Here is a 12226-nt window from a genome sequence, read left to right as displayed (position 1 = left end):
CATTAATAGCTTAAAATTGCTACGCAAAAGGGGCCACGTAATTGAAATAATTTAGTATTTTTTTTGTAAATATTAACGGAAAACCATGTAGTGAAGGTGTCCTCAGCTCTAGACAGTTAATCACTGCAGGATCTGGCTCAGATCCTCTATTACTGACCTGAGGTTCTGTGCTGGTTAATCTGAATTGAATGCCTTCTAAGAAAGATGACAGGTGTTTCCCTCAAAATCAAAAGTCCCTGAGGGCCCAAGGAGCTGGTCTTCTGGTCCAAGAAGAGCAGGTTGTCATTAAATGCTCTTCCAATTCAACTTTATCTTTAAGGACGGGTAGAATGCCTCTGTATAGACATGGTCGGCCTTTTCAGAATATAATGGTTAGCTTTGTTATTGCACAATTATATATTTCCCGTAAATCCACAGAAGGGGGAACCTTGATAACAGCATTATACTGAAACTAAATCAGATATGTTAGGCAGATCAAGTCAGTGCTAATGACTGCAGGCTGCATCACTGTCTGCTTTTTCCCCTTGAACACAAATTCTGCCAGTACCACGAAAGAATATTTAAGTGATTTTGGAATGTGCATCTTCCTTATCACTACTTCAGTCAAGAGGAATAGATATTGCAGAGAGCATGATAAACTACATAGACTGGGGTTTGACTTATTTGGAAACTGAATTTGCTTTCAAATAAATGACATTCACAAAACCACAAAAGTAGAAAGCACAGGATGATAAGGGCACGTTTTATGATTGTATGGCTATTTATAAGGGTCCCAAGCTGTAGGATAAGCAGTACTATGGAATGTGGGGGAAATAGCTTTTAGATGGCGCAAACACATTAAGCCAAGAACACAGTGTTATGAAGTGCTGCAGTCAAACCGCATTTCCTGCACTCAACCAGAGGGGGACCCAGGTGGGAAGAGTCCAGGCCTAATTAGTTTTTCTACATTAAAGACGCTTGAACTTCACAGCGATGCTATGGCTTGAGCTGGATGTTGTAGCTGCTGTCCTTGAATGAGGTTGCTGCCTGGAATCATTAGCGGAGACCCATTTACATGTATCGCGTAAAGTCGCTCCACGGCAGACAAAGATAAACCAAGAAGAGCTGATTTATGTTCCTCTCTCTCAGACAGCCTTTAACTTTGCTTACTGTGTGCCCTGAATGGGAAATATTATCATCTTCCCAGCGTGTGATTTGGTAACATTAAAATGTTTTCACGTCTTTGTAATGTCTTCAGTTTATTATAAAGAACTAAAAGACACATTTAATTTATCAGTGTAGTTAAAAGGTCGGATTGGATCGAACCTGCATCTCTCTCTTCTCCTATTTTTGACCACCCTGGATGAGCTGTTGGTTAGCATTGGGAGTAAATTGCAACATTGATCTGAGCCTCCAGGAAAGGCAGCTTCGGGTGAGTCTCCTCTCCCTGTATGTGGAGTTTGGATGTTCTCGCTTTCTTCTCTAGTGCCAGTCTCCATCAGGTGCTCTCAGGCTCTTCCCAAGAGACATGCAGTGCGGATAAAATTGCTCCATGTTGTCTTTACTTGTTTCTACAATACGTCCGATTGACCAGATGAGCAGAGCTTTCTGTAGCGATGTCTAATTTTCATACACAGGGGACAGAATGCAGTTGGACTTATAGTTCAAATCCAATTATAGTCTTACAATTATTCCAATCTTCTTACAGTTTGATACTCAGCTATGCTGCCAACCCAATCCTGGCCAAGAATAAAGAATAATGGAAAAATGTTAGACCACAGATGCTATTCATGCCCATTTTGAAAGCGAAAATTCGCACAGGTCACACAAAGAAACAGTTTTTGAATGTTCATACTTTTGGAGCTGTACCCTTTTAGCACTATGCTGTTAGCAGAACATTAACATTCCAAGTGATTTTAAAACACATTGCACAGAACAAAATTACTTTGATAATTTAAGCTCTATTTTTATGTGCTGTCTCTGCGAGATGGAGGCCATGTGAAATGGTAACCTGTAGGGTCAATAGCCAGGCCCTTTCCGCTGGGGCATTATGCGCTTGTATCCATTTGCCATCTACTCAGAATATCACAGTTAAGTGAAGGACTCACATTTCATGCTAAAATCAGGCTGTGTACGTCGAGTATGACTCAGAATTTCTGTCTTCCCTTTGTTTTACTTTGACATTGGTGACGCATTGTGCCGTTACTGCATGATAGAGATACACAGAGGCTCTGATTGGCTTTGATTACGAAGGCGCTACGCCTGCACACTGCAGTACGTGTCTACAATTCGGACACCGTCCAGTAGACGTGTGGTTGGCATTATACTCTCCGTTAATGCCTGACTTCAAAGCCGTAACGCGTGTAAATGAGCTACTGTGCTGTTAAGTCAGTGCTAAGGCAGTATTAGTGCATAAAACTCAACTCCCCCCCCACCCCCCCCCACACACAGTCCAAAAACATGCTAAGGTGAATTGGAGTTAGCAGATAGCCCACAGGTATAGAGTGAGTGCGCCCTGGGATGGGTTGGCACCCCCTCCTTGCCCCGTGCCTATACCTTCCAGGAGAGGCCCCAGACTCCTGTACCTCTGAAAGGGACAAGTGGGTACAAAGAATGGATGGATTGACTTTAAAGCCAGCATACATCACGAAAAGCATTGCGTTCAGTTTAATGTTGATGGAGCAATTAACTAAATCTATGTCAATATCCTAAGAGTAATGTATTAAGCGTCTCAAAAAAAAAAAGAACATTTTTGTAAGAATATGGAATATGGTAATGATGATGGTTCTGTGGTGGGCTAGTGGGTAGCTGTGGGACCTCACCCCTCCTGGGTCGTGGGTTTGACTCTCACCCCGGCCTTTGTGTCTGTGGATGTACTTCCCATGTTTGCATGGATTCCTTTGGGGGGCTCCAGTTTCCTCCAGCAGCACAAAAACATGTTGTCACGCAGACTGGAATCTTTATATTGCTCCTAATTTGTGCGTCATATGATGGACTGGCATCCAGTACAGGGAGTCCATTTCCTTGTGCATCCTGGAATTGAAACTAGTTATGAATGATGAATTGATAATACTCTATATCAGGGGTCACCAACCCTTTTGATGCTGAGAGCTACTTCACAGGTACTGAGCCATACGAAGGGCTACCAGTTTGAAACGCCCTCCTAAACTTATCTAAACTTCATGTATAATAAACATGTTTTAAATGCTGTTTTTTAGACATTGTCATTTTCAAATGTATATAAATTCAAATGTGATTAAAGAAGAATGGCAACAGGATAAAATTACATTTTAGACGCTGCTTACTGGTGAGTTGTGCTCTTTTTAGAACAGGTCTGCGGGCGACTCATGTGGTCCTTGGGGGCATCCTGGTGCCCACCAGCACCAGGTTGGTGACCCCTGCTCTATATGGATCAGCACCATAGTGAATTCTGATGAACATGCAATTTTTAACATGGACATGGTATTTAAAAAAATGTAGCCTATATAGTTTTTGCCACAAAAAAAAAAAAAAAACACAAAAAATTTTGCCACAAACACATTTTGCCAATGACATATTTGTATGGACAGGTTAACTATCCTTGGGTATGGTTATTAACTTGGTGTTCATATTTATGAATGTACAAATAGTGCAATCATGTACAAATAGTGTGGCAAGTGTGCAAGTCATTGTAGGTTACTGGTGATAATCTTGAATTTCTGCTAACACTTTACTTGAGGTGGCACAAATACTGTAGTAGTACACTTATTTAATGTATTAATTAGAAACTAGGTTTAAGTTACATACCGGATCCATGTTCTTTCATCAATAATCAGTCATAATGGTTCACGTTTTTCGTGTAGTTACTGTATTTGTTCATGATTTGTACTTGAGTAGGAACTGAGTTACTTATGCCCCTAAAGTGTTACCGAAATTTTCTTCACTGCTTTTCTGAACCTCAGGAACCTAGTAGTTAAACAAAAAACACTGAGCAGATGGAGACAGTTACGAAGCGGCGCTGCCTCTCTATTATGAATGCAGAGCATGATTTGCAGGGTTTTGCTCTTTCAGCCTTTGGAACACATTTGGCGGTGGGAGGAGAGGCTCTTTCGTCTCGTTACGCCAGCACTGACATCACTCGGGCCATTAAAAAACTAGGATGCAAGACGCGCCTCTATTAAAGCCGGGCGGAGTCTTGCGCGGAGCGGTGCAACTGCCTTCAGGTGTGGCGCGCGCAGGAAGGTGCGGCGCGTACTGAGCGGCACGCGGAGCGCGCTCTAAGGATAAAAACCCTTGGATGTGAGGGAAAAGTAAAAGCGCGAAAAAACGGTCCTGAACTCCGCCTGGCTGTGCCGTGAGGAGTGGCACTCAGTGCTTATCATGCCCGTGGGAGTCTGTCCGCTTGGTTCCCAAAAATAAGACAACAGGTGAATATTGTCAATACGTGACCGGCTGCAAGGATGGAGCATCTGAACTGAAGGACAAAAAGTCAGCTGTCTGCAACTTTGCCGCTGGATTTTGTAACTTATACCTGTCTGGACAAGAATATTTCGAAGAGATGTTTCTTTGGGTTTAAGTATTTTACCCTGCCTAATAAGCTAGTACGTTATTATTTTTGAACTGTTATCCATATTTTCGCTCTGCAAAATCTTTTAGGGAAACTTACATTGACGTATATATATGTATATTTCCATCCACTAAAAAGAAGAATTAATGGACTCGCTGACCATCTCCGTTCTTGTTTTTCCGAAACTGCGGTGAGTCCTTTTATCTGGATAACAGAGAACATCGTTTTCCCGGTTTGAAAATGGCTTTGGCATTAAGGTAATGTCATCTTTTACGGAACATGGACAATAGTATATAGGACTGAGGATAATTAAATAACTGTAAACTTCTTGAAGCTGCATGAATTAAGCTAAAAAAAAAAAACAATCAAATACTGTATATTTACAACTTCTTACAGAGCAACAATTGTATTCACAGGACGCAAAAAAACATTAGTTCCGTTTACTGTGCTGCCCTCCCCCCTTTAGTGACCACATTTTATCGATTGGATTCTTAGAAACAAGGTAAACGAAATAGGAAGAAAGGATCGATCATGGTAGTGGGAGAGTGTAATAGTCGAACAAACCTCGGTCTGATAGGAAAGTTTAATTGCTGTATTTAGCTAATGTCCAGTGCTGCTTTGATCTGGGGGTAACAATGTAAACCACGTTAAAGGGGGAAAGTAATACTAACCTTTTGTAACCTTTTTGTTTGTTAATTCCTCTACACTTCTCAGAAGGTAGTTCCTGTTTGTCATACGGCCCCCTCATGACTGTATCGGGTGTAGATGGCCCACGGGGCTCAGAGCAGGACAGCAGGAACAGCAGTGCAGCAGAGCCCTCTTGCTTTGGCAACCAGTCCCTGTACTCCCCCGAGGCCACGGCTGCCTTTGCCACTGTCATCACGCTGATGGTGCTCTTCACTATCGTGGGCAATATCCTGGTCATCATCGCAGTTCTGACAAGCCGCTCCCTCCGGGGGCCCCAGAACCTGTTCCTAGTGTCCCTGGCCGCGGCGGACATATTGGTGGCCACTCTTATCGTTCCCTTCTCTCTGGCCAAAGAGCTAATGGGCTGCTGGTACTTTGGCTCCACGTGGTGCAAAATCTACCTGGCACTGGACGTGCTCTTCTGCACCTCTTCTATATTCCATCTGTGTGCCATCAGCCTGGACCGCTACCTGTCCATATCTCGAGCCATCACCTACGGCGCCAAGCGCACACCCCGGTGCATCAAAGGGGCCATCCTGGTGGTGTGGCTCATCTCAGCGCTCATCTCTTTCCCTTCGCTGCTCTTTGTGAAAAAAATAGACAAGGAGTGTGAGCTCATTGAAGAGACGTGGTACATCCTCTACTCCACCGTCGGCTCCTTCTTTGCCCCCTGTCTCATCATGATCCTGGTGTACTTGCGCATCTACCAGATAGCCAAGCAGCGCACACGCTGCCCCCCGGGGGAGCAGAGGAAGGAGGGGACGCCTGCGGCCACCACGACACCCCCTCAGGCCCAGCAAAATGGTACCAATGAAGGCACGGTTCAGAAAGGTCACACTCACAGGCCACCTAGTCTTGTCGTGACACCCTGTCCATCTTCAATGCAAGCCAAGAAGTCTACCAATGCCCACAACATGCTGCAGCCCCCCTCGCCCTCTGTCACCCCCACCACCCCCTCCTCCCCATCAGGTCCTTCCCCTATACTGATATCCTCCTTGTCTTCTGCTCATCCACTGGAGAAAGTTCCTAAGTCTAATGGAGGCAAAAAGCTCAAACGAGTGGGCAGAAGGCCGGTCAACAACAACGGTGAGAGTACCAGCTCTGGGTCGGACACCGATCAGGGGCTGGTGCTCGAGGGCCCACAGGCCGCCGGCTCTGGGATGCATTCTCCAGCTTCAGTACAGAAGTACAGGGACACGATTACCACCTCAAAGGGGGTGATACTGGCAGGGTGGAGGTCTAAGCCAGATGGCACCCGTACCTCGGCACGGCGCAAGGCCATCGTGAACCGCGAGAAGCGCTTCACGTTCGTGCTGGCAGTGGTGATCGGAGTGTTTGTGGTCTGCTGGTTCCCCTTCTTCTTCTCCTATAGCCTGCAGGCCATCTGCCCTGAAGCCTGCAAGGTTCCAGATCCCGTATTCAAATTCTTCTTCTGGATCGGCTACTGCAACAGCTGCCTCAATCCTGTCATCTACACCATTTTCAATAAGGACTTTCGCCGGGCCTTCAAGAAGATCCTCTGCAAAAGCACCAAAGGCACATTCTTTTGAAGGCCGCTCAGATCAGCCATCTTAAGTCACAAGCATGTCGAGCTCACTCCCCCAAAGACGATTCCATTCAGTTCATTTTAACAGGTGAATAAAGGATATTGGGAAAGTCACGTGCTAAGTAACGACGACCTAAAACTTACCAGCGTGGCTTTAAATTATGGGGACTGCTCTGAGTAACAACTAAAACTTTCTTTTAAGTGATCAAGAGCTCAATTTGAACAAGGCTTCAGTGACTGATTGAATGAACACTGGGCACAAGGAGTGAGCAGCTTTGTGAACTGCACCGAGGAAAGTGCTGCACTTATATTAAGTTAAGGATTTAATTAGAAACTTAATGCTACCACAACTTAATGCGTGACTTCAGCTCGTAAATGTTACTTAGGTTCTTATTTTTTAAAGAGCCCTCAGGGATGTTCATGGGTTCCTAAATTTTATTAAAATAAAATATGACTTAATTTTTTAAGCTTCTTTTAAATGTATCACTGGACCAGAAACAAATTGATCCTCTACATTTATTTTGAGAAGCTTTAACACAATCTATTAGTAGCAGAACTGTATTTTAAGAGAGAAGTGCAAGAAGAGTTAAGTATGGTTACAAACAAACAGGTCTGAATAGTTGGTGTTTTTTTCTGGACATTTTTATATATATATAAAATATATCTGTGTGTTTGTGTGTATGGCACTTCCAGACTGCAGTACGCCTGACACCTTATGGATCATTTTCCTGGTGTGAAATTTAACATCTCACATCGCGAGAGTAAAATTGCAGATTCACACTGTCTGTTTGCTGATGGACATGGTGACGTCTTAAAGGATGAGCAAGTACTCCTGGATTTAAAGTTCGCCTGCCTGGATGCTTGCAAGTTCTGAGAAAGACAAACAATGTTCTGTGATGTTCTCACATGGATTTTTATCTCTTTCTGGAATCGTTTTCTGTGTTCTGGGGGTGAGTGGAGGACTGTTCTGCACTATGGTAAGGTGCTCGTAAAGTGTGCTTTTCTCACTATCAGGACAGTCTGAATGGTAGTTTGAAGGTCTGGCTGAATGTAGCAGCCTTGTAGAAACAGAGCTGGCGTCAGAGCCTGCAGTTCCTTGTTTACGTTTGTGCGCCAGTCGTCTGGGTCTTTGGACGTGTACGCGCCTCTCACAACGCATGTGAAAGAGTCAGCGCACCTGCTCTTACTCCCTCCAAAGCAGGGCCTAGGAAATGTGTGTGAGTAATTGGCTTACCTTCACTATCACTGATAATATTGGTGTGTGTGGTTCTGGAAGATTAGTCATGATATGCATTCTGTTCTACCACAATTCCCATCTGGGACAGTGTTCCCTGCTTCAGGAAGGCAGGATGTGTTGACAATGAGATGTGACTATTGGGATGTGACCAGTACATGTTCTGTATTATTTATTTGTTCAGTTGGTGTTTGTCTCTATTTTCAGTATCTTGTATTATTTTCTTCAAGTATACCTATTTCTGAAATGAAACAAAGATGGCATGTATTTAATAACTGAAAACCAATTGATCAAGAAAAAATTATATCTCCAGTGGATGTTTTGATTTTTATATAATGGAATGGGTACAGCCTTGATGGACTGTCAGAGCTGAGTTCTTGTCAGGATTTTTTTTTCCCCTGGGACAGAGCAAAGACACAATTTATATCACAGCTGTGCTCGACTCTCATTCCCTGCACTATTCCTGTAGGTTATTTTTCTTTGTTTGGTTTTGTTTCTCTGGAGTACAAAATAATGGTGGCTTGTTTCCTCTACTTCAAAATAAAGCAATTAAAATGAAATCATTAAGTTATGTGACTTATTTACAACAACAACAACGTTTAACATTCCATATATACCATATACAGGTACAGCAAATGTCATTTAAATATACCCATATTATTTTCAGCAATGATGTTCAGGATTTTTTTTCGCACCCTAGGTTCTGGCTTTTCTGTCGCTGATAATAAATATGAATTTACAATTGTTCTATATTTCTATTTTAAAGGACAATATCAGATATTTCTTGTGGTTGCTGATACATCTGAAATTAGGGAAGTGTGTATTTTTCCATTTCAACCCAGTGTGAGTCAAATGCTGCAACTGAAAAGACGTATACAGCCTGTTATGTAGTATTATTTCTGCAGCAGAGGGCAGAATCTGTGACTCTCTCTCTCCATGAATGATGTTTCTGCATTGGATTGTTACCTACAGTGTAAATACCTCACTGTGTCATTATGCAGTGGTGGAAAGTTCAGGTGCAGAAAGTAAAAATCCAGACCAAGATTTTGTTTCAACCAACTAGGTGAACATAAAGAGTGACAGTCCCTGAGTACTCATCTGTTTGGTTGAAACAAATTCTTGTTCTGGATTTGTACTTTCTGCACCTGAACTTAGCACCTCGGTCATTACGGTTCTGACAAAGGTGAGGGCCCTGTGTTTATTTGAATATTGATTCTCATGTTGGATATTTTCCCCATAATTATATTGAAATGTATTGCCATTTATATGTTGTAGTAATAACTTTGTTTTTGGGGTTCATTGTAGAGAAGAAGCCTCACAAATAGACTGATAGACATTTTCTATCTGACGTAGCCAAAGACTTGATGTGGTAATAAAACAGACATGTGACTGGTTAATATTTAGTGTGGCATGGAGGCTAACTGGCTAACATTGTTGCCTACACATTCAGAAGTGGGGGCCCAGATCCTGTCTGCGCTAATCATGTGTGTCGAATTTTTATGTTCTCCCTCTGTTGTGTTTTTTTCTCCTGTTGTCCAAAGACATGCAGTTAGGCTAATGAGTGTCTGATTCTTCCGTTGCGTGTGTGCCCTACCATCCACTGCCATTATATCTGGGGTATCCCCCAGCGCCATTCCCTGTGCCTGACATAGGCTGCAGCCCACATCGTCCTGCCCTTGAAAAGCTGGTGAAAAATAAACAGTTTATACTTATTAAGATCTAGAAATTGGATAATAAATAATCATGAAATGTCCTTTTGTGTTTTATTTATGTACTTTCATTATTCCTAGCAATGCGGCTCCAAGCCAGACAAAAAAAAAACCTTTTTCTTTTTAAAAACATTGTTTTTTTTTTAAATGTATTTAGGGTTTCTAGCATTGTTTGCACTCCCTCCCTATTGTCTTCCTACAGTGATCTTCTGCAATCCGATCCTTGACAGTTTGCTAATCAAATTTTAGATGTGTTATGCTTTATTTTCTGACCAGTGTATTCCATATCTTGGTAGCATTAGAACTGAGGCAACTTTGCCCAAACTGCCATAAATACTTGTGGCAGCGAAGCCCCCTGTCTGACCGATGAGTCGTGACGTCAAGAAAAGCTGCGATACAACACATGCATTTCCAAATATGCAGAGGAGTGGAAGCTATTTCTGTTTCTACTTGGGATAGCCAATAAGGAGAGATTATAAGGAGGCTTTCTGCTTCTTGTCTCTGCATACTCACTTTTTAATGGGTGCTTATAATTGGTTGTTTTTTTGAGTTTGACTTTGGGAAACGTATAAACCAGCACTTTCCTGTTTTATGTTTTCTAGATTAAACATGATTAATTTTGATTGTATTAGTGTACATAGAGCTCAGTAATGACTCTGGATGCCTTGTCGCTTTAAATTATACTTGATCACTAATACATGAGTTTGGAGCCATTTAGTCTGATGTTTTTTAGGGTAATTATAATGTATCAAGACTGTCCATGTATAATTACAGTGGTAACAGGGAACTGTTTTTCAAACCTATTTTTCGGGTTTAAAAGTGTGTTTAGAGTTTCGGGGTTGTTGTTTGGAAGTTCTTTAAAAATCCTGCTGTTCTTTAATTAGCTGGAAAATGCAGCAGTTCCCTTAAGCACACAGCAAGGTCAGAGGTCATATGTGACTAGTTTATGAATTTGTGAGGAGGATGTTTGAGCATGTTTTGGCAGATATATTGGAACAGGATGTTCAAACCGTGTTTGGATGTAACACCAGTACATGCTTCCCATGTAGTTTAGCTATAGATTCAGTCGTCTTCTTGCTGGTCTTAGCTCTCTCAAAATGCTCGAGGGACATACTGTAGCTGTCTTTTTAGGGTTTTAACAAACTTACCATCAATCTTAAAACTATTTCTTGTGCATGAGACATCTCAGCTGTAAATTTTGTTTGATACTTCCTTATGCAAACTGTTTGAGTGCATTGACGATGTATATTCATTTGTGTGTGAGTGTATATATATGAACAATAGGTTAGTAGAGTCTTATAATTTCTAAGTGTGGGACAGCACGCGCATTGGGTAGCGCTGGTAGCCCTCAGAGTTGGAGGTTAAAATCCTACCACTACTTCCTGCTTACAGACCTTGCATCTTTGCAACCTGTGTCATGTAGGTTTCCTCCTGCAGTTCAAACACGTTGTTAATTGGCATCTCTAGGTTGTCCTTGCAATGGAAAGACATCCCATCCAGGGTGTACCCCAGCCTTGTGCTTTGGGCTGCCTGGGATAGGCTATACACATTTAATCGAATACATTAAGGGATCTGTATGAAATGCAAAGTGAGAATAAAGACAAATGTCAACCAGAAAACACAGAATTTGAAATGGCACAAATCTATTACTCCCTCTGCTTTATATAGCATAAGAGGGTGATATTCTATATATGTATTCCATCTAAAATCCACATATTTCTGAGCTTAACTAGATATTTTTTAATCTTAGTTTTTGGTTCATAGTATTGGAAGGTGACCCATATATATTTATAACTGAATGATCATTTGCTGAGACATGGAAAGGTTTATCAAAGTGACGAGGCTTGTGTTCCTGGCTTGGCAGATGCGAGAGCTTTTTAACCCAGAGTTAATACAGGATGATAAACCTAGGATTCATAGAGGAAGCAGCAATGTGTAGCTGCAGGCTAGCTTCAGAAAGAGACAGGTGTGGTGATCGTACTGTGCATTGATTTCAGCCACATAGAGGACAGAGACTACAAGCAGAGTGATGTCATCTCTGACTTCAGCTTTCCTATTCTACACCTCATTGACGTCAGACTTCACTGGCATTGTTTGTTGACAGCACCTGGACTCAACACACCTGCAGTGATGCCGTGAGAGATGGCAGGGTCGACTGATGCCTTGTGCCTTGGGGAGCAAATATACCAATAAGCAGAATGATTATAGGCAATCTGAAAACAAACAAAGTCAAACCATTTTTATTTATGAAAATACAACTAAAGTGCCACTAAAGTGGCAAAAGAAATGATCACATTTTGCACTGTGGAAATATCAACTGAGGGTAAACTGTTACACCCAGTACTGAAGCAAACTGAAATAATGGTATGTGTAGAAGGCTGATATCTAGTTGGAATAATTTGTTTTGTTTGGAATTTAGAATTTGGTGATCAGTGATCATTGTTGACACACCACAGCACACAGTGCACAACAACAAAATGTGTCCTCTGCACATGTACATATTACATTGTGCATGTACATATCAC

General features: G+C 42.1%; 1 protein-coding gene across 2 annotated transcripts; it reads left to right on the top strand.

Moving 5' to 3' along the window:
- The first annotated feature begins 4152 nt into the window (after positions 1-4152).
- Positions 4153-8552, top strand: adra2b (adrenoceptor alpha 2B). 2 transcript variants are annotated; one of them, XM_048990638.1, is made up of 2 exons: positions 4153-4715; positions 5240-8552. In XM_048990638.1, the coding sequence occupies exon 2, from the start codon at positions 5272-5274 to the stop codon at positions 6760-6762; it is 1491 nt and encodes a 496-aa protein (XP_048846595.1). In that variant the 5' UTR covers positions 4153-4715; positions 5240-5271; the 3' UTR covers positions 6763-8552. The 2 variants fall into 2 exon arrangements, with proteins under 2 accessions (XP_048846595.1, XP_048846584.1); XM_048990627.1 differs by having other exon boundaries at positions 4153-4782.
- Positions 8553-12226: the final 3674 nt, after the last annotated feature.

The sequence above is a fragment of the Brienomyrus brachyistius genome, chromosome 2, assembly GCF_023856365.1.
Source record: "Brienomyrus brachyistius isolate T26 chromosome 2, BBRACH_0.4, whole genome shotgun sequence".
Classification (NCBI taxonomy): Eukaryota; Metazoa; Chordata; class Actinopteri; order Osteoglossiformes; family Mormyridae; genus Brienomyrus; species Brienomyrus brachyistius.
Note: the sequence above shows the minus strand (reverse complement) of the source record. Positions and strands in the feature narration are given on the sequence as shown.